The sequence below is a fragment of the Giraffa tippelskirchi genome, chromosome 12, assembly GCF_054371585.1.
Source record: "Giraffa tippelskirchi isolate mGirTip1 chromosome 12, T2T-mGirTip1v1.2.pri, whole genome shotgun sequence".
Lineage (NCBI taxonomy): Eukaryota > Metazoa > Chordata > Mammalia > Artiodactyla > Giraffidae > Giraffa > Giraffa tippelskirchi.
Window position 1 is genome coordinate 8726892 of NC_137286.1, and position 21133 is coordinate 8748024.

At 45.0% G+C, this 21133-nt stretch overlaps 1 protein-coding gene and 1 pseudogene across 13 annotated transcripts in view; one reads left to right on the top strand and one right to left on the bottom strand.

Moving 5' to 3' along the window:
* The window catches only part of AK7 (adenylate kinase 7), a 62419-nt gene extending 42497 nt beyond the window's left edge, over positions 1–19922 (bottom strand). For 11 of the 13 annotated variants that reach the window (XR_014071367.1, XM_081550533.1, XM_081550532.1 and 8 more), the window contains exons 1-3: positions 19770–19922; positions 15530–15718; positions 7006–7114 (exon numbers count right to left, since the gene is read on the bottom strand). Coding sequence is in view for 12 of the 13 variants with exons in the window: in XM_081550533.1 (XP_081406659.1) it covers positions 7006–7114; positions 15530–15718; positions 19770–19874 (403 nt within the window). In the remaining variant the exon portion in view is untranslated. Of the gene's footprint in view, positions 1–7005; positions 7115–15529; positions 15719–19204; positions 19256–19769 lie in introns of all 13 variants that reach the window. The other 2 variants (XM_081550531.1, XM_081550521.1) reach the window with 1 other exon arrangement.
* Positions 11068–11429, top strand: LOC145529814 (large ribosomal subunit protein P1 pseudogene; annotated as a pseudogene).
* Positions 19923–21133: the final 1211 nt, after the last annotated feature.

Sequence of the window (21133 nt, forward strand, 5' to 3'; positions counted from 1 at the left end):
ATATGGCTTCCCTGGTGGCTCAGTGGTGAAGAATCTGCCTGCCAATGCAGGAGATGCAGGTTTGATCCTCTAGTCGGGGAGATCCCTGGAGAAGGAAATGGCAATCCACTCTAGTAGTCTTGGTTGGGAAATCCCATGGACAGAGGAGCCTGGCGGGCTCCTACTCTTTGCGACCTCCACGGACTGTAGCCCACCAGGCTCCTCTGTCCGTGGGATTTTCCAAGCAAGAATACCGGAGTGGGTTGCCATTTCCTTCTCCAGTGGATTTTCCCAAACCCGGGATCAAACCCAAGTATCCTGAGTCTCCTGAACTGGCATTCGGATTCTTTATTGCTGAACCACCAAAGAGCTCCCCATGAAAAGAATTGTGGTATCAACATTTGAGAACCTGAGGCAGGAGATAGATGGGCCCCTGGGGCAAAGAGTTGGGAATTTGTTCTCTGTGATCCGATGTTGTTCAGTTGCTAAGTCATATCCTACTCTTTGCAACTCCATGAACTGCAGCATGCCAGGCTTCCCTGTCCTTTTCTATCTCTCTGAGTTTGCTCAAACTCATGTCCATTGAGTCGGTGATGCCATCCAACCATCTCATCCTCTGCCACTCCCTTCTCCTCCTGCCCTCAATCTTTCTCAGCATCAGGGTCTTTTTCCAATGAATTGGCTCTTTGCATCAGATAGCCAAAGTATTGGAGCTTCAGCATCAGTCCTTCTGATGAATATTCAGGGTTGATTTTCCGGTGGTCATGTATGGATGTGAGTTGGACTATAAAGAAAGCTGAGCACTGAAGAATTGATGCTTTTGAACTGTGGCATTAGAGAAGACTCAAGAGACTCCCTTGGACTGCAAGGAGATCCAACCAGTCCATCCTAAAGGAAATCAGTCCTGAATATTCTTTGGAAGGCTGATGCTGAAGCTGAAACTCCAATACTTTGGCCACCTGATGCGAAGAACTGACTCATTTGAAAAGACCCTGATGCTGGGAAAGATTGAAGGCAGGAGGAGAACGGGATGACAGAGGATGAGATGGCTGGATGGTATCACTGACTCAATGGACATGAGTTTGAGTAAACTCTGGGAGTTGGTGATGGACAGGGAGGCCTGGCGTGCTGCAGTCCATGGGGTCGCAAAGAGTCGGACACGACTGAGCAACTGAACTGAACTGATTTCCTTTAGGATTGGCTTGGTTTGATCTCCTCGCTTTCCAGGTGACTCTAGATAAGAGACCACCTATTTTTCTCATTCTTGAAGTCAGGAGACCTCCCTGAGTATGCACAGTATGCACAGAAAGGCTCCCTGGAAGTCAGAAAGGGAGGGGGCACCACCCCATAGTAAGTGATGCTCACTACCCATGGCCTCTTCGGTGGATTCCATCTTGGCTGAGAGATGTGCACGCACACATAGGAGGATCCTGAGATACACCAAATATGGACTCTGAACTGGGAAATCAAAATGATTTGCCAAAAGAAACCCAGGATAAAGGCCCCATAAAAGTGGCTGAAACTACCTCAACGGCACTCAGACTCCCTCTCTGCGTCCACTTGTGTCTATCCACACTTACCTGTACTCTTTTCCTCCTAATAAACATTTTACTTATTCCACTACTCTCCATCTCATGGGAATTCATTTCTGCAAAGCCAAGCGGCCCGGGTCTTGTCACTGACCCCTGGTCTAGTGGCTAGGACTAGATGCTCTCATTGCCTCGACTGACCTCAATCTCTGGCTAGGAACCAAAACCCCACTCCAAGCCGCTGCAGGCTGAGGCCACCCGATCAAACCTACCATGTTCCCATGATGATTAGTTAGAGGGATCCTACAAGGTGCTGAGGCTCATCTTTTATAGCAGGAAGTCAGTGGTTGATGTCTAAAATTCATAATCAAAGGACATCAGTGCAGGCATTTTTGTGTGTGTGTATTAAAAGGAACAAGTGGGTTAAATGAGGTTCCTTTGGGGGAGTAAGGATGGGATGGGAAAGAAATGCAGGAAATTGTTTTCTTTATTCTAAATCCTCCTGTGCTTTTTAATTTTTGAAATACGTCCAGGTTTTATTTCAGAAAATAATTAAAATTTAAGGAAAACTCTGAGTATATATTATATAGAAAAAATCAATTTCCAAAGACCAGCACAAAATGAGAACTCAATAAACATTAGGTCTGATTATTATTTTAGGTGGTGCAATTATCTTAGTGCAATTATACATCATCTGTCAATATTTGCAAAGGGACAAAATGTGGGGAGTAGGCAATTATAAAGCTCTGTTCTGAAATATGACACATTGCTCATATTTTTGATTTGTATCCAAATGAAACTTAGGCCCAATCAAACATTCTAAGCTCCTGAGGACTTCCACACATCCAGAGAGAGTACTTTCCCATCATTATTTCTCTGAATATGGTATAGATATTCCTGAAGCTTCATTCTATTTCTTTGAACATGAGCCAAAGTACAGTTTTTCTATTTTCTTATTCAGGGGTTGGCAATGTACTGCTTGTTTTTGTAAATAAAGTTTTGTTGAATGGAACTTCCCTAGTGGTCCAGTGGATAAGACTCCATGCTTCCCAAGCAGGAGGCCTGGGTTTGATCTTTGGTCAGGGAACTAGATCCGCCACGCTGCAACTAAGAACTGGAGCAGCCAAATAAATAAATAAATATATTTTAAAGTTTTATTGGAATCCGGTTCATTCATTTACATTTTGTCTATAGTTGCATTTGTGCTACAATGGCAGAGAAGTTGGCTTGAAAAGCCAAAAATCTGGCCTTTTACAGAAAAAATTTGCTGACTCCTGGACTAATCTGCCAAAAATGAAGATATTGAAGTTTAAGTGATAGTCTTTCAGTTGTGTCCAACTCTTTGAGACCCAGGGACTATAGCCTGCCAGGATTCTCTGTCCATGGAATTCTCCAGGCAAGAATACTGGAGCGGATAGCCATTCTTTCCTCCAGGGATCTTTCCAACCCAGGGATAAAACCTGGGTCTCCTTCATTGAAGGAAGATTCTTTACAGTCTGAGCCACCAGGGAAGCACCTAACATAAAAGTAAAAATGCTGCAAAGTAAGGTGCTTGTGTCTTTTTCGCTGTCCTCCTGGCCTAGAATGACAATTCAAATAAGCTCAGTTGCTCTGGATTTAATAAGGATGTGAATTACAAAGCACCAAATTGCTAAACATCACTTTGTTCCTTAGAGTTTATTACCTTTTTCAAAGCATTTAAAACATGCAAGTGTTCTCTGCAACTCCTTCCCGACCCCTGCTATCAGGGAACATCTGTTGAACTGAATCGAATCCACAGAGTTAGAAATAATTCTTCTTCTCCTAAAGTCACATCCATCTCCTGATACCTTTTGTATCAACATGCCATTCTCTGTCCTGCACAAAAGTTTCTCCTGAGTCCCTTAGCTCTCCTGTGGGCCTACAAAAGCCTTGAGGTGTCACTTTTATTTGTCTTTGTATCTTCCCAATACATGCAACCCCACCTCCTTGAGCAGTGTCCGTAGAATGAAAAGGTTGAGTTTTGAACATTAATGTTTCATTTCTTTAAATGATTAAAAATAGTCTATTCTTTGAATACACAGACCAGTGGAATATACTAGACAGCCCAGAAATAAACCCATGCACTTATGGTCAATCTGTGACAACGGAGGCAAGAATATCCAATGGAGAAAAAGACAGTCTCTTCCATAAATAATGCTGGGAAAACTGGACAGTTACATGTAAAAGAATGAACTCAGAACATTCCCTAACATCATATGCAAAAATAAACTCAAAATGGATTAAAGACCTAACTGTAATACTGGAAACCATAAAACTCCTAGAGGAAAACATAGGCAGAACACTTTTTCACATAAATTATAGCAATATATATTTTTTTGATCTGTCTCCTAAAGCAAAGAAAATAAGAGAAAAATAAACAAATGGGACCTAATTAAATTTAAAAGCTTTTGCACAGCCACTAACAAAATGAAAAGACAATATACTAATAATGGGGAGAAACTATTTGCTAATGGGTATAAACAATAAGGGATTAATATCCAACATATATAAACAGCTCATTCACCTCAACATCAAAAAAACAAACAACACAATTTTAAAAATGAGCAGAAGTGGGTAGATATTTTTCCAAAGAGGAAATGGAGATGACCAACAAACACATGAATGGGTGCTCAACATCCCTAATCACTAAGGAACGTAAATCAAAACCACAATAAGATATCACCTCACATCTGTTAGAGTGGCTGTTATCAAAAAGACAACAAATAACAAATTCTGGTGAGGATGTGGAGAAAAGGGAACCCTTGTACACTATTGCCAGGGATGTACATTGGTGCAGCTGCTGTGGAAAACAATATGAAAGTTTCACAAAAAACTAAAAATAGAACTATCATATGACCAAACAGTTCCACTCTTGGGTCTATATCTGAAAAAACAAAAACACTAATTCAAAAAGATACATGTACCCTATGTTCACAGCAGCATTATTTACAATAGCCAAGATATGGAAGCAATCTAAGGTCCTTCAACAGATGAAGGGATAAAGAATTCATATAGATAGATAGGTATTTGTGTGTGTGTGTACATTGGAATATACTCAACTATAAAAAAAAGAATGACATTTTGCCATTTGTAACAACATGGATAGACTTACTATGCTGAATGAAATAAGTCAGACAGAGCAGGACAAATACTGTCTAATATCACTTATATGTGGAATCTAAAAAATACACAAACTAGTGAATATAACAAAAAAGAAGGAGACTCACAGAACTAGAGAAAAAACTAGTGGTTACCAGTGGGGAAAGGGAAGGGGGAGGGGCTAGATAAGGGTAGGGAATTAAAAGGTACAAACTATTAGGTATAGTCAAGGCTATGGTCTTCCCAGTGGTCATGTACGGTTGTGAGAGCTGGACCATGAAAAAGGCAGAGCGCCAAAGCACTGATGCCTTTGAACTGTGGTACTGGAGAAGACTCCTGAAAGTCCCTTAGTCAGCGAAGAGATCAAACCAGTCAATCTTAAGGGAAATCAATCCTGAATTCTCATTGGACTGATGCTGAACCTGAAGCTCCAGTATTTTCATCACCTGATGTCAACAGCTGACTCATTGGAAAAGTCCCTGATGCTGGGAAAGATTGAAGGCAGGAGGAGAAGAGGGCATCAGAGGATGAGATGGCTGGATGGCATCACTGATGTAATGGACATGAACTTAGGCAAATTTCAGGAGATGGTGAGGGACAGGGAGGCCTGGCGTGCTGCAGTTCATGGGATTGAAAAGAGTCGGACACGACTGAGCAACTAAACAATAACAACATTAGGTATAAAATAAGCTATAAGGATATATTGTGCAACAGAGGAAATACAGCCAACATTTTATAATAACTATAAGTAGAGTATAACCTTCAAAAATTGTAACTGATAATATTGTACATTTCATAACATTGTACATCAATTTGGGGCTTCCCTGTAGCTCAGGCAGTAAAGAATCCTGCAATGCGGGTGACCTGGGTTCAATCCCTGGGTTGGGAAGATCCTCTGGACAAGGAAATGGCGACCCACTCTAATATTCTTGCCTGGAAAATCTTGTGGACAGAGGAGTTTGCTGTGCTACAGTCCACGGGGTCACGAGAGTCAGACACAACTTAGCAACCAAACCACCACATCAACTATACTTCAATTTAAAAAATTCTCTCCTTCAGGAGCACCTGTTGCTAAATTAATTTAGCAAGAAAGCCGTTAGACTGAGGTGGCCCTAGCACCTTAGCAGCCTAGATAAGCAAACCCAAACCTAAAGAAACTAATCACAAATAGGTCGATAGACTCTCCCAAATAAGGGAAATGCTTAAGCTGCAGCCAATCAAATAATTGCAGGCTTCTGGCTTTTCTCTTCCCTGGTGACTTAGATGGTAAAGTGTGGGGGGGCAACCTGACAACAAGCAGGATCTGCTTTGGGAGCTGCCTTGTTAACTCAAGGGTCAAGTCCAGACATAGCTCTCTGTCCCGCCACCCCTTATTAATCATTAAGGAAACTTCTTGCAGCCCCTGGAGCGCATCTGACGCAGGACAAATGGCTTTTATGACCTGAGTCCTGAGATACGACCTGAGTCCTGAGATACAAAGTCATGAGATCTTGATTGATCGCTTTATGTTTCTTAGGTGATTTTTGGTGCATGTTCCTTAGGTGATTTTTGATGATTGTATTGTATAAGAATTTCCTGGTATAAGGGTATAAAATTCTGTGTGTGAAAATAAACAAGCATCACTGGCATTACTGACTGCAGTGATCCTCTCAACCCCCGCTGTGTCTGTGTCTATTTCTTTCTCAGCCGAGGAATCCCGCGTTTGTGTCTACGTTGACTCGTCGGCCGGTCCCGACAGTAAAGAATCTGCCTGCAATGTGGGAGACCCAAGTTCGATCCCTGGGTCAGTTAGATCCCCTGGAGAAGGGAATGGCTACCCACTCCAGTATTTCTTGCCATGGATAGAGGAGTCTGGCAGGCCACAGTCCATGGGGTCACAAAGAGTTGGACATGACTGAGCGACTAATACTTAAGCTGTAGCCAATCAAATAGTTGCATTTCTTTTGAGTTTTCTCAGTCTTGCCCCAAGCTCCTGTTAGTGGAGCTCCTAACCACTTCCAGTTTGGTGCTGCCCAACGTGAATCGATTTTTTTTTTTTGGTCTGCCTAGCCATGGGGATCTTAGTTTCCCAACAAGGATTTGAACCCGGGCCCTTGGCCATGAAAGCACAGAGTCCTAACCACTGGACCTTCAGGGAATTCCCAGTATGAATTGATTCTTGCTCACATAAACTCTTAAATATTTTCATATGCCTCTGTGTATGTTGTAACATTATCCATAGGCACATCCACTAGTTTGATCTCACTTCCTGTTTTAGGTAAATTTCAGATCAGTTCTCCCATGGTTTTAATTTGCCTAGTGTTCTTGGGATGGCTCTTAGGTAAGGTAAATGGCACAAAAATCCCGACCCTGGAGATCAAGGGTGCATCTCACTGACCAGAGACTGCCCAGATGGCTTCCTCCGCTTGCTGGGGGTTCTCAGTGATGTTATAAATGATAACGTCACATTCCAGCAGGCGCAAGAGAAGGTCTTCTTGAGAGATGCCCTGAAAAAGAAAGTTGACAGTAAGTTGTTGCAAGAAGCAATGTCACCTTAATATTTAGATGGAAGTGACAATTTCCAGATGAGACATGCCGCCTGGATAGTCCCACAGGAAAAAAAATCACAGAAGGATTTTTTTTAACTTAAAAAATGAAATCTTGGCTCTCTTCTGCGTATAGTTTTCAAATAACAAAGTTTATGAAAATAGCCGGGAACAGATGAATCAGAAAATTACATAAAGATCTTAGGTACTATTTCTGCCTGCTGTTTAATCCCTGATTCAGGAGGGAAGAATTAGAACACACTGGAAAAAAATGTGTGAGGCATTTAAAACGAACTCAATCTTCGAGGAAGTTTCTTTGAGCCGTTATAGATCATGAATGACTCAGAAGTGCTGATAAGCGATTAATGTGGATTATTTCAGAATCCTCAAGGTGGAACAAATCTGGTCTCGAAATGTAAGGTAACTTATCACAGTTGACAGCTGGGGGTATTTAAAAAATACAGAATTTAAAAAAATTTTTTTACTTATTTTTGGCTGTGCTAGATCGTCACTGCTCCGTGGGTTTTCCTCTAGTTGTGGAGAGCGGGAGCTAATCTCTAGTGGCCATGGGCAGGCTTCTCAATGCACAGGCTTCAGGGTGTGTGGGCTTCAGTAGTTGGAGCTCCTGGGCTCTAGAGTTCTGGGCTCTGGTCCTCCACGGGCTTAGTTACTCCATAGCATGTGGGATTTTCCCAGGCCGGGGATCAAACCCATGTCTCCTGCATTAACAGGTGGATTCTTTAACCACTGAGCCACCTGGGAAACCCCACAATACAGAAACTTCTAATGGTTAAAAAAAAAAAACAATTTATTACATGATATGAAAGTAACTTTGATGATCATTGTGTTTAACTAGTTATTCCTTGTCGCGTGGTGCCAGCACATTTTGGGAGTACCATACCGTGGGTGGGTGTCAACCATAAAGGGATCAGGATTTGCATTGGTTGCTATTCCTCCTCTCTCAGGGATCAGATATTCCCCCATAGATCCTTGATTGGTTTCATGAGAGCAGGACACTTCAGATCAAACTTGATCTCTTTACCACAACTTCTTTTGGAGAATCACAAGAGGGGAGATGCCTTTCATCAGAAGCTGTGTGTGTGTGTGTGTGTGTTCAGTCGCTAAGTTGTGTCCGACTCTTTTTGATCCCATGGACTGCAGCACAGCTAGGCTTCCCTGTCCTTCACTGCCTCTGGGAGTTTGTTCCAATTCATGTCCCTTGAGTTGGTGATGCTATCTAACCATCTCATCCTCTGCTGCACCCACCTCCCCCCCCCGCCGCCATCCCATCTCCTCCTGCCCTCAATCTTTCCCAGCATCATGGTCTTTTCCAATGAGTCAGCTCTTCTCATCAGGTGGCCAAAGTATGGGAGCTTCAGCTTTGGCATCAGTCCTTCTAATGAATATTCAGGGTTGATTTCCTTTAGGATTGACTGGATCTCCTTGCAGTCCAACGAACTCTCAAGAGTCTTCTCCAGCACCACATTTCGAAAGCATTAGTTCTTTGGCACTCAACCTTCTTTATGGTCTAATTCTCAGATCCTTACATGACTACTGGAAAAACCATAGCTCTGACTAGATAGACCTTTGTTGGCAAAGTGATGTCTTTGCTTTTTAATACGCTGTCTAGGTTTGTCACATTCTTGCTAAATTCAACAGCAACATCCTAGCTTCTGGTGGTTCCCTGGCAATATTTGGTGTTCCTTGGCTTATAGAAACATCACCCACATCTTTACCTTCATCTTTATATGAAATTCTCCCTATATCTCTGTCCAAATTTCCCCTTTTTATAAGGACGCCAAGCATACTGGATTAGGACCCACCCAAATGAGCTCCTTCTAACTGGATTTCTTCTGTAAAGACCCTATGTTCAAAGAAGGTCTCATTTGGAGGTCCTGGGGGGGCGGTTAGGACTTCACATATTTTGAACACAATTAGCCCATATCACCCATTCGATTTCTTTTCTGGACTGAATGCGCAAGAGAGAAGATACTCTGAAAATCCTGATTCAAACATGGAAGTTTGGAACTCCCTGGCTGGCCAGTGGTTAGCACTTTGCACTTTCAGTGCTGAGGGCCTGGGTTCAACCCCTGGTCAGGGAACTAAGATCCCACAAGATGCACATTACAGTAAAAAAAAAAAAATTTTTTAAAGAAACAAACATGGATTTTCACCTTGTCAACAACACGACAAGAGGACACCACGGTCCTGGTACACCTGGGACTTACCTATAGTCAGCAAGGACCCAACGAGAACGACTGGGGGATGGGGAGAAAACTAAGCCATGTGTTCCTGACACAGTGTGTTCTAGATCTCTTTCAAGAGAAAGAAGATGAAGCATCTGTGACTCCGTGAAAGCACGTGAGACGTGTCCAGAAGAAAACATGTACACCCGGTAAATCAGTTGGACTGATTTAAGTTGAAACAGGCACATTTTCAAGAGAATGGTCATCCTATCAGATACTGTGCATCCATTTGTTTCCCCAATAAATAATTATGAGCACTGATTTTGACCCTAAGGAGAAAGGCAAAAAAATGACGTATGACTGTTGATAATACAGAGTACTGCGTGTGCTTGCGTTGTTGGCAAGATTTTAGCAGATAAGTATGGTCTAACGTGGACAAGGACGCAACTAAGCACATGAAGCTTTTGTACAAAGTAGAAAAAGGCAACCTGCTCTTGGACAAATTACATGGCGCCCACTCTGGGACACACTGCAGCCAGCAGAACACATCACGTTTCAGCCCCTACTCATGTCCACAGCTGAACGTCCTTGTGCAGCGTGCAACCTGTGCATTTTTTTCATGGCAGCCCCCGGTGTAGAAAGGGCTATCGGAGAGGTACATTTGAGCTTTGATGGACCGGGCGAGTATGTGATTATGGCTCATAGGGATTGATTGACATCTGAGCTGGACTGACAGGGTGAACACAAGCTCACTCAGCAGAGCCTAGGAAGTTCACGGACTAGCAGGCCATTTGCTGAGCCAGGAAGAAGCTCCGTTCACAACCTGGGCTAGCCGGCTATCTTCCATTCTCCACTCTCTCTCACCTTTTATGCCATACTTGCTTCTTCCCTTGGCTCCCTAGAATCCAAGCTCTAGCTATACTGATGCTTTCTGTTCCAAAGCACACCATACCCTCACCCAGGTGTCCCCTCTAAGTGTCATTTCCTTGTCCCCTTACCTGCTTGGTAAGTTCTACTCAGCCCTGGAGGCTCAGCCTCGGTCCCAGCATTTCCAGCAGCCCCCAAACTCCAAAAAGGAGGGCCAGCTGTGTTGCATCTCCAAATCAGAGGAGCTAGGGGAGGGGTCTTGATCTGTGCAATGGGGAGAAGTTTGGAGCTAACTTGTCTGGCTCTCTAGATAAGACAGAAAACTCAAACTGACCTTTTCAGAGTGCTCTGGACACGGCTGTATGCATACTTCTGTCATCAAGTCACCATCCTGCCCTTGAGCTGCTAGTTTAGATTGAAGAGTCCCTGCTAGTCTGTGAGCCCTGCAGTCATCTTTGGGCCTTTAAAGTACTCCAGGGGCTTTCCTGGCAGTCCAGGGGTTAAGACGCTGAGCTACCAAGGCAGGGGGTGCGGGTCTGATCCCTGATCAGAGAAGTAAGATCCCACTTGCCCTTCAGCAAGGCCAAAAAAAGAAAGGGCTCAATACTAATTCACTGAATCAAATTCGGGTATAAATAGAGATCAGTGATGGGGCTCTGAACCAATGCAATTAGCCAGGAGAATGGAAAGAAGACATTCTTTAGAGAGCTATTCAAGAGATGGGTTGAGGCCGCCCTTCCCTCAGCTGGGTTAAGGTTCTCGGTCTTTCCGGGGAAGCTAAGGCCGCGTTAAAGTGAGACCATCATTTCACCCTGTGGCTAGCACCATGCCTGGCACCCCCACCTAGCGCTTGCCCTCACCATGGCCTCGGTCTCAGAGCCCATCAGCATCTACTCGGCCCTCATCCGGCACGAGGATGAGGTGACTGTTGCAGCGGATGATAACAATGCCCTCATTAAAGCAGTCTGTAAATGTTGAGCCTTCTGGCCAGGCTTGTTCGCAAAGGCTTCGGCCAATGTCAGCATCGGGAGCTTCATGTGCAATGGTGGGGGGAGGGGCGGGGGCGTGGCGGAAGGTGGCGAGGCTGGTAGACCTGCCCCAGCAGGAGGTCCTGTCCTCCCACCCCCACCACTGCTGCCCCAGCTGAGGAGCAGAAAGCAGAAGCAAAGAAAGAAGGATCTGCAGAGTCCGATGATGACATGGGCTTTGGGCTTTTAGACTAAACGTCTTTGGTAACGTGTCCAATAAAAAGCTGAGCTCTTAAAAATAAAGAGAGAGGACAGCTGGGTTGAAGATCTCATGACCAAGAGGATATGAGAGGCAGTGTGCCAACTAAAGGACGTCACCAGCCATCCGGCTCTACAAGGATGAAGTCATCAGCTATTGCGCTTGCCGACCTCCAACACCCCCTGAACGGAAGTCAGTGGGGAGGTCAGCAAGGAGGCATCCTGTGCTGGGGGAAAAACCGACAGAACATGCCTTCAGAGAGGTAAGTATTTTCAGGAGAAATTTTATGACCCCATTATCTTGCATGTTCTAATACCTAGAAAAGCACCGATATCAGTAATGGAGACATCTGCTCCTCCTGACTAGCAGCGACCTTTTACTGAGATGTGTTAATTGCACGTACTTAATTGCACCTACTTCTCCTTCACTCAAATCACGTAGATACTGCTTTGACTGTGTGGATCACAACAAACTGGAAAATGTTTCAAGAGATGGGAATACCAGACCACCTGACCCGCCTCCTGAGAAACCTTGTGTACAGGTCAAGAAGCTAGAGCTTCAGCTAGAGCTCAATAGCTAGAGCTGGACATGGAACAACGGACTGGTTCAGAATTGGGAAAGGAGTACGTCAAGGCTGTATGCTGTCAACCCTGCTTATTTCACTTATATGCAGAGTTAAATAAGCCACCTTATATGCCACCTACGTCTTTGGAGCAGGTCCTCAGAGCTCTCTGAGAGGCTGTTTCACAGGCTATAGTGCTCAGTAAACCCCAAATAAAACTGAAGTCACAGCTCTCACACTCTGAGTAGTAGTTTGGTTTTTTTTTTCCAGTTAATAGTAGGGAGGCAAAAGCCCACAGCCATACCAGGCTCACAGCTGTGATGGGGGCAAGCGCGTGATGAATGGTATAAAGGACACTCTTGGTTGTCCACAAACATCCATTCCCTCTTCCTCTTTCCCAACAGATCCCAAATTTTGTTCAACTACTTCCCTTCTCAGCCTGGGGGAAATTAACTTCATCCTCTAACTTCAAATAGAGGCCTTACTGATTGCGGATAAGAGACTGGTTCAGGAACGGGCAAATGACCAAAATCCAGACAGGGAGTGTGGGGTACTGCTGGAAACTGCATCCTCCTTTTTATAAGAACTTCTGAAAGTTTTCTTCATCAGGGTTTGGCTGTGTAGGTGTGCAGAACCCTGGAACCTTGCAGCCTTGCTGCCAACCTGAGGAATGAAGTCACCCTCAGAGAAAGACGGAGACCAGGAAAGGGCTGGAAAAGGGCTACCATCCATGGATCATGCCGGGCCTGAAGCAGGTTCTTCCTTGAGACCACCAGCCACATAAGCTAATGAATGTCCTTATTGAATAAGCCAGTTTACATCGCCCTTTTCCCCACTATGACTCGCAACCCCAAGTAGTCCAAACAGACACAGACAGTGAGGCCCCTAATGCAAAGCAGGGCAGAATGGTTTTGTAGAGGAGTATGAGAGACTTCATTTTGGGTACGATGATTTAAAAGTTGATGTTGATGGTGTAAGTTGTAAAAGTTGATGTTGATGATGCCAATAAAGGTCTGTCTAGTCAAAGCGATGGGCTTCCCTCAGAGCTCAGTTGGTAAAGAATCGGCCTGCAATGCAGGAGACCGGGTTCGATTCCTGGGTAGGGAAGATTCCCTGAAGAAGGGAAAGGCTACCCACTCCAGTATTCAGAATTCCAGAATTCTATGGACTGTATAGTCCAAGGGGTCGCAAAGAAGTGGACACTACTGAGTGACTTTCACTTTCACTTTCAGTCAAAGCTATGGTTTTTCCAGTAGTCATGTATGGATATGAGAGTTGGACTGTAAAGAAAACTGAGCACCGAAGAATTGATACTTTTGAATTGTGGTGTTGGAGAAGACTCTCCAGAGTCCCTTGGACAGCAAGGAGATCCAACCAGTCCATCCTAAAGGAAATTAGTCCTGAATATTCATTGGAAGGAGTGATACTGAAGCTGAAACTCCAATACTTTGGCCACCTGATGCAAAGAACTGACTCATTTGAAAAGACCCTGATTCTGGGAAAGATTGAAGGCAGGAGGAGAAGGGGATGAAGAGGATGAGATGGTTGGATGGCATCACCGACTCAATGGACATGAGTTGGAGAAAGCTCCAGGAGTTGGTGATGGACAGGGAAGCCTGGCGTGCTGCAGTCCATGGGGTCGCAAAGAGTCGGACATGACTGAGAGACTGAACTGAACTGATATAAAAGTGCTGCAGGACATTTAGGGGAGGGGCTACGAAGCAGTTGGATGTGTGCTCAGTCAGTAGGGCTGGGGAAGGATCAGAAAGGCATTGTCTTGAAGCTGAAGCTATAGGACTAGATAAGAGAAAGAATGCCTGTTAGGAGAAGGGAGGGAGCTCTGGAAAAAAAACTACATTTAAAGAGAAGGAGCGGATGCATGTGGACAGTCAGCCAAGTGCTGCTGGGGGAAGTGGGGAAGACAGACAATGGCCAGGATACCTCCTGTGAAGGGGTGTGGGCTGGAGAGTGCAGGAGTGAGGCCTATGAAGGTGCTGAGCCCTCTCCCAAGTTCAGTGGTGGCGGGGCCAGGGGCAGAGAAAGGGGCAGGAGACCACAGTAAGTGTGTGTGTGTGGCTGTGTGTTTCCCAGTGGGAAGATGTCAGCATATGTGGAGGTAGAAAGAAAGAAGCCAGTGGCAAGTGAAGACATAGAAGTGGGCTTCCCTGGTGGTCCAGGGCTTAAGAATCTGCTTTGCAATGCAAGGGACACCGGCTCGACTCCTGGCCAGGAAGAGTGCGCATGCTTCGGGGCAACCAAGTCCATGCACTACAACTACTGAGCCACCACTCAGGAGCCCAAGAGTCACAAATACCCAGCCTGCATGCCTAGAGCCTGTGCTCTGCAACAAGAGAAGCCACTGCAATTAGAAGCCTGAGCAACTAGAGAGTAGACCCCTACTCGCTGCAACTAGAGAAAGCCTGTGCGCAGCAAGGAAGACTCACCACGGCCAAAAATAAAACAAATAAATCTTAAAAAAAAAGAAAGAGCCAGAGAGGGTAAAAAGGGGTAAGTGGTGAAGTTCCCAAAGGTGGTGCGAGGGGACGCATTCATTCAGTTACGCGTACTTATTAAGGGCCAGTGCTGTCTGTCACCATTCATGGATACACACGAGAATAAATGGGGCGCTGTGTCCACTTTCAAGGAACAGATAGTAACAGCCAGTCAGTGTAATCCACAATAGACCCATAATAACAATGGGGTGTAAAAAGTGTAAAAGGATCTAGACAGGCAAAGAGCTCAGAATCTAAACTAGGAGTGGGGAATCATGAAGGGCTTCCCGGAGGAGACGACATTCTGTGTTAAAGCATGAAGGATATATAGGGAGGGAAGTGGGAAGGCTATTCCATGGCTCAGAATGTGCAGAGCTGTCCCTTAGGATCTGGAGAATGGCAGGCAGGGTGATGGGAGAGGTTAGCTTGGGAGGGTTGCCCTTCCTGGAGGTATTTAAATGTCTCAGGATGAGGGTTGTATAGACTCTGTCTTGTGAAGGCAGCACTACTTCTCAATAAGACAGCAGTGTAACGGTATGTCGCTCTCCAGTGGCTTATTACCAAAGGAGATGTTTTTCACAAAGAACGCTCTCCATGGTCCAAAGTCATGTTTGGGTGAGGCAGGGCAGAATGCATTTTAAACACAGGATAGACAATTTTATGAGTCTGAAAGTTCAAGTGAGATCCACACCTTCTAACCTTCTATGAATATCTCATTTTACATCATTTAAGTTCTTTGCTGCTTTTTCTTGGGGGTATGGGGGTGCTCCCTGCAGCTTGCCAGCCCGGGAATGGAAGCCGTGCCTCCTGAAGAGGAAGCTCGGAGAGTCTTAACTACTGGACCGCCAGGAAGTTCCTGCAGGCAAACCTTTAAAGTGGGGAGGTGAGAGGTGTTAGTCTCCATCACAGGGAGACCTGCTCCCACCTTTCCCACGGTCTCAAGTTGGCAGGAGAGAGATGAGAAGCAAATACATTGTCAGGGCATTTGAGCAGAGGGTGGCGTTTTTCTTTGTCCCCTCTCAGCAGCCCCCCCTGGACTTACACAGTAGGTCTCCACGGCAAACTCGGGTCGGGGGACGTCCAGCTTGGAAAGTGTGCCCACGATCTGGAATGTGCCTTCCTTCAGTTTGGCTGAGGAGGCTTCTGGCATCGCTGATTTATTTTCATCGTCCTCTTCCTCCTCCTCCGTAATTTCTTCAAGTGAAGCCCCGACGACACAGTTAGAAAGAAACTGCAACAAAGAGAAATTTCCTGAATACTAAGAACAGCTCAGAATGAAACCAGTATGAATGATGATTGTAAAAGCTGACCTTTACTGAAGGCTTGATAGTGGTTCCACTTGTGCAAAGCTAGGGCTTTTGACACTGGTATCTCACTGAAACTGGCTTAATTCCCACAAGAATACAGTGAAATGGGTACTGTATTATGATTCCCCATTTTATAGGCAGGGAACTCAGGCTCAGAGAGCTTTAAGAGCTCATTAAGGACATATTTTAAATTTTTAAAAAAATTAATTTGCCTGGGTTAGGATCTTCAGTTGCAGCATGCAGGACCTAGTTCCCTGACCAGGGATAAAATCCAGGGAACCTGCATTGGGAGCACAGAGTCTTAACCACTGGACCACCAGGAAAGTCCCTCATTAAGGATATCATCCTGAACTAGCAAAAGGCAGAGCTGGGCTAAATTCACCATGATCATTTTGTCTAACAGAAATGTAGACATGTGATGCGATCCGCTAGGGAACTTAAATTTGCTAGTAGCCACATTAATAAAAATAAAAAGAAACAGGTGAATGTAGGTAATGCTTAAATGTTAAAAGAATTTAGGGATGTTTCAACCCAAGATATACAAAATATTATCAGTTTAACATACCAATATAAACATTACTGAGATATTATATATTCTTTATTTCCCACAGTAAGTGTTTGAAATTTGATGTGTATTTTACTCTTACAGCACAGATCCAATTAGACTAGACACGTGTAAACATTCAACAGCCACATGTGGCCAGTGGCTATGAATAATGAAATAGAAGGAGGTTGGCAAAGTTTCTTTCCTTGTGTTTACAAAAGCTATCTTTGTGAGTGGTTTATGCAATGTTCGTTAGTTTCATATATAAATAGAACTAATTTTAATTTATATATTAAACATATAATTCTTAGATTAAACATATGTAAATAATCATGATGATATCACTTCTTGGGAATAAAAACATAATAAAACCAAATAAACAAAAAGCCCTTCCCCACTTATTTTGATTAAAAAAACCCAAAAAACAGTCCAAGTTACTAGGCAAGATGTCAGGTTCAATCTCTTATTGGAATACATTTTTCCCAAATATGACATATATATTTTTGTTTACCTCTCAAACATACATCTTCAATTTTATTATCCCATTTTACAGACAAGGAGACTGAAGCCCAGCAGTAAGCAATTTGCCCAAGATTGCATAGGGAGGGATGGGTGATGCCAGATCTTCTGATATGATATTTAAAGCTGCACAGTTGCCACACGGCCCCTTTCCAGACTGGAGAAGGGGCTGGGGAGCATTGCCCAACTGAAGTCAGGAGACATGGTTCCCATGCTTTTTTTCTTTAATGCTTTATATTTCTACTCCCACGTTGCTTAGTGCAGACAATGCAATTACTTGTAATTTGAGAAAGTCAAGTCCTGGTTTGTTTAGGAATAACCAGAAAATTCTGTTATTGATCAGCTTTTGAAAAAATCTCTACAAACTAAAAGTTTTACTATAAAAATATGTTGTTGTAAAAAATAATCAGTGATCAAAATGGGGTAAAGTAAAAGGTTAAATTCTCTTCCCTCCCTCGCTCCCTCCTAATTTCAATCATGTCACCTCTCTTTTTAAGTACTCCAGTGGCTATCATTGTATTTAGAACATAAACTAAATTCCTGACAAAAGCCCCACAAGACCTTAGTCTTTATGCTTGATTGTGCTTCATTGGGGCTTCCCTGGTGGCTCAGCTGGTAAAGAATCTGCCTGCAATGCGGGAGACCTGGGTTCGATCCCTGGGTTGGGAAGCTCCCCTGGACAAGGGAAAGGCTATCCACTCCAATATTCTGGCCTGGAGAATTTCATGGACTGTATAGTCAGTCCATGGGGTCACAAAGAGTCGGACATGACTGAGCGACTTTCACTTGCTTCACTGAGCTTCCCTGAGACTCAGTGGGTAAAGGATCAGCCTGCAATGCAGGAGACACAGGAGACCCCAGTTTGATCCTTGGGAAGGGAAGATCCCCTGGAGAAGGAAATGGCAACCCACTCTAGTATTCTTGCCTGAAAAATCCCATGGACAGGGGAGCCTGACAGGTATAGGCCAAAGAGTCACTGAAGAGTTGGGCGTGACTAAGCACACACACTTTGTGAATTTACACAACAAATACTGATGAAGTGCTGACTTTGTGTGAGGCACTGTTTAGTTGGTGAGCAGGGCCACATTCTGACTTTCCTCCATGAAATACATTACTCATAAAAATGATACTTTATTACTGTATTTCTATAACGACACACAATCTGTGTTGCTAAATTTTAAATTTGCTTCCTTCCAATTTTTTTTTTTTTTGCTTCCTTCCAAATTTAAGAGAAATTAAAACATTTTTATGGGTCCCAGACACAGTGACTGCTGTCCTCTGGGGCCCCTGATTCACCGCACCCTTGTCACTCTGTCCTCTGCAACCTTTGCTGTGCCCTCTGGGAGCTGGATCCTCAGGCTGGATCTTCATTCTGTACATGTCAGATTAAATGTCATCTCTCAAGAGTGCCCTTCATGCAACTGTATTTAAAGCAGCCACCCTCTCTCTCCCCAAGTCCACATCTTCTATTCTCTTTCCTGCAGAGTACTTAGTAGGGATTGAAATATCTTGTTTATGTTAAAAATTATTTATTGTCTATCTCCTTCCAGAGAGGCAGGAGCCTCAAGGGCAAAAACTTTGTTAGGTCTTATTAACTGTGAATGCCATTTAGTAGGAGGTCATGAAAAATTAATCCCATCCTCCAGAGGTGATAATCGTTAAATGTCCTGTGTATCCTTTGAGACGTTTTCTGTATGTAGATTGTCTGTCTGTTTATCATCTATCTATTTATCTTCTTCAGGCTTCCTAGGTAGCACAGTGGTAAAGACTGCCTCCCAGTGCTGGAGACCGGTGTCAGATCACTGAGTTGGGAAGATCCGCTCCAATAGGTAATGGCAACCCATTCCATTATTCTTGGCTGGGAAATTCCATGGACAGAGGAGGCTAGCGGGCCATAGTCCATGGAGAGCTGGCCACTTCTGAGCACGCGCACACACATACATACACATCTCTATATTTGTATCTATCTTTTTGAAAGACACAAATAATTTCATACTACTGGCTTCTCTGGTGTCTCAGTGGTAAAACATCCGCCTGCCAATGCAGGAGAGGTAGGTTCCATCCCTGGATTGGAACGATTCCCTGTAGAAGGAAATGGCAACCCACTCCAGTATTCTTGCCTGGGAAATCTCATGGACAGAGGAACCTGGCGGGCTATACAGTCCATGGGATCGCAAAGAATTGGACATGATTTAGCAACTGAACAACAAACACAACCCCTATCTTTTTGACATTTTGTTACTGCATTTAGTTTTGAACTTGATCCGTCACTTTGCTGCTTGAGACTCCTCAGCGGGAGTGGAAAGAGAACCTGGTTAGAAGCTGGAGACCTGAGCCCCCAGCTCACTAAGTAATCTTGGGCAAACCGCCAACTCCTTCCGAGCTTCAGTTTCCGCTCCTAAACAAGGGAGATAGCATTGAAACATGTATATTATCATATGTGAAACAGAACACCATTCCAGGTTCGATGCATGAGACAAATGCTCAGGGCTGGGGCAATGGGATGACCCGGAGAGATGGGATGGGGAGGGAGGTGGGAGGGGGGTTCAGGATGGGGAACATATGTAAACCCATGGCTGATTCATGTCAATGTATGGCAAAACCCACTACAATATTGTAAAGTAATTAGCCCCCAACTAGAACAAATAAATAAAAAAATTAAAAAAAAACCCAAGGGAGAAACCCGGGCTGGACCGGCGATCTCCAAAACCCTGGTCTTCCAGGTCGGGCGCTGGTCTAGCCTAGGGGCGGACTGGGGAGCCGGGGGCACTGCCTGTGTCCCGGACGATGGAGGGTCCCTTAGGGGAGACCCTGATAAAGTCCGCGGCGCAGGTGCAACCGGTTTTGCGGGCCTGGAGCCGGGACTGGGGGAGCTGGGGGCTGGGATTCTGCTCTGACCCACCGCCGCTCACCTTCCCGATGTTTCTGCTGCTGTATGAGTCCAGTAGGTTTATAAACACCCTCTGGATCCGGATGGCTTTCTCCGCAGGGGCAGCAACTTCCTCTTCTTCAGCCATGGTGGGAGCCGCGCTGGTTGCTAAGGAGAAAGCGTCCCTTTGGTTGCCAAGGAGGTGGGTGGGGCCGCGGCCCTAGGACCGCGGAGCCCAGGCGGCCCTTCGGGGGCGGGGCCTAGGGCTCGGGGAGGGGCGTTCCGGGGCGGGGGCGGGGCCTCCGTTTTCCCGCGCCCTGAGGGTTTTCCCCGCCTGGGGTGCAGGGCTGGCCCGCCGCGTCCCCGCCCGAGTGCTTGCAGATGGGCCCTCACTCTGCTCTGCTTCTCGCTGGTGCCCTCGGGCAAGACGTGCCCTCTGTACCCTTTCCTCTCTTTCATTCGGAAACTCCGGAAACACGTCCCAGTGTCCCCCCGACCCGGAGCACTAAAGATACTGATGAATCTGATGAGAAGGTAAAAAGCGCGTAGCCTAGGCCTTCCCCGAAATGTTGAAGTGTGAATTAACATGCCCCTTGTTGGATGGTCTCATCTGGAGGATTTGACTTAGTCCTCTACTGCAAAGGAGGGCTGTTGCCATGGAGTTTCAGGGTCAGGACTCAGGATCCACAGCGAGTATGGTCCCCACTGCTCTTGCCAGTGGTGGTAGTCCACTGGGCTTTACAAGTTTAGCAGTTCCGGGGCTGCGGTGGGGGTAGCTGGAGGCCATTTGTGCTGGGATTCACTCTCTTTCACAAAGGAATAGCATGTAGACTGCCCTTTCCAAATCAGGTTGGACATGAAGTTGCCGACGAATTAAACGATGTTAACACAGAACCACAAAGGTCATGGTGGACTGTATATATAGCCTGTTATCATAGAATAGTAGATATTTTTGTCCTTTAAATATTAACGTCTTAAATGTAAATATTTAATAGTTTTTGTTTTTTTTTTTAACGTTTCCTTGGTGGCTCAGATGGTAAAGAATTTGCCTGCAGTTCAGGAGACACGAGTTCGATCCCTGGGTTGGGAAGATCCCCTGGAGAAGGAAATGGCAACCCACTCTTGCCTGGAGAATTCCATGGACAGAGGAGCCTGGCAGGCTACAGTCCATTGGGTCACAAAGAGTCGGACACGACTGAGCGGCTAACACTTTACTTTCACTTAAAAAAAAAATACTAATTGCCTCAAAAAATGGAAATGGCCAGGGAGGGAGCTGGACAGCCTGGGGGTTCTGGACACTTGGGAGACTTGGCTTCGACTTCCAGCTTGGCACTTATTTGTGGGAGACTGGAGCCAACCTTTGAACCTCACATGAGCTGTTAAAGTGACTATAAAACAGGGGTGAAG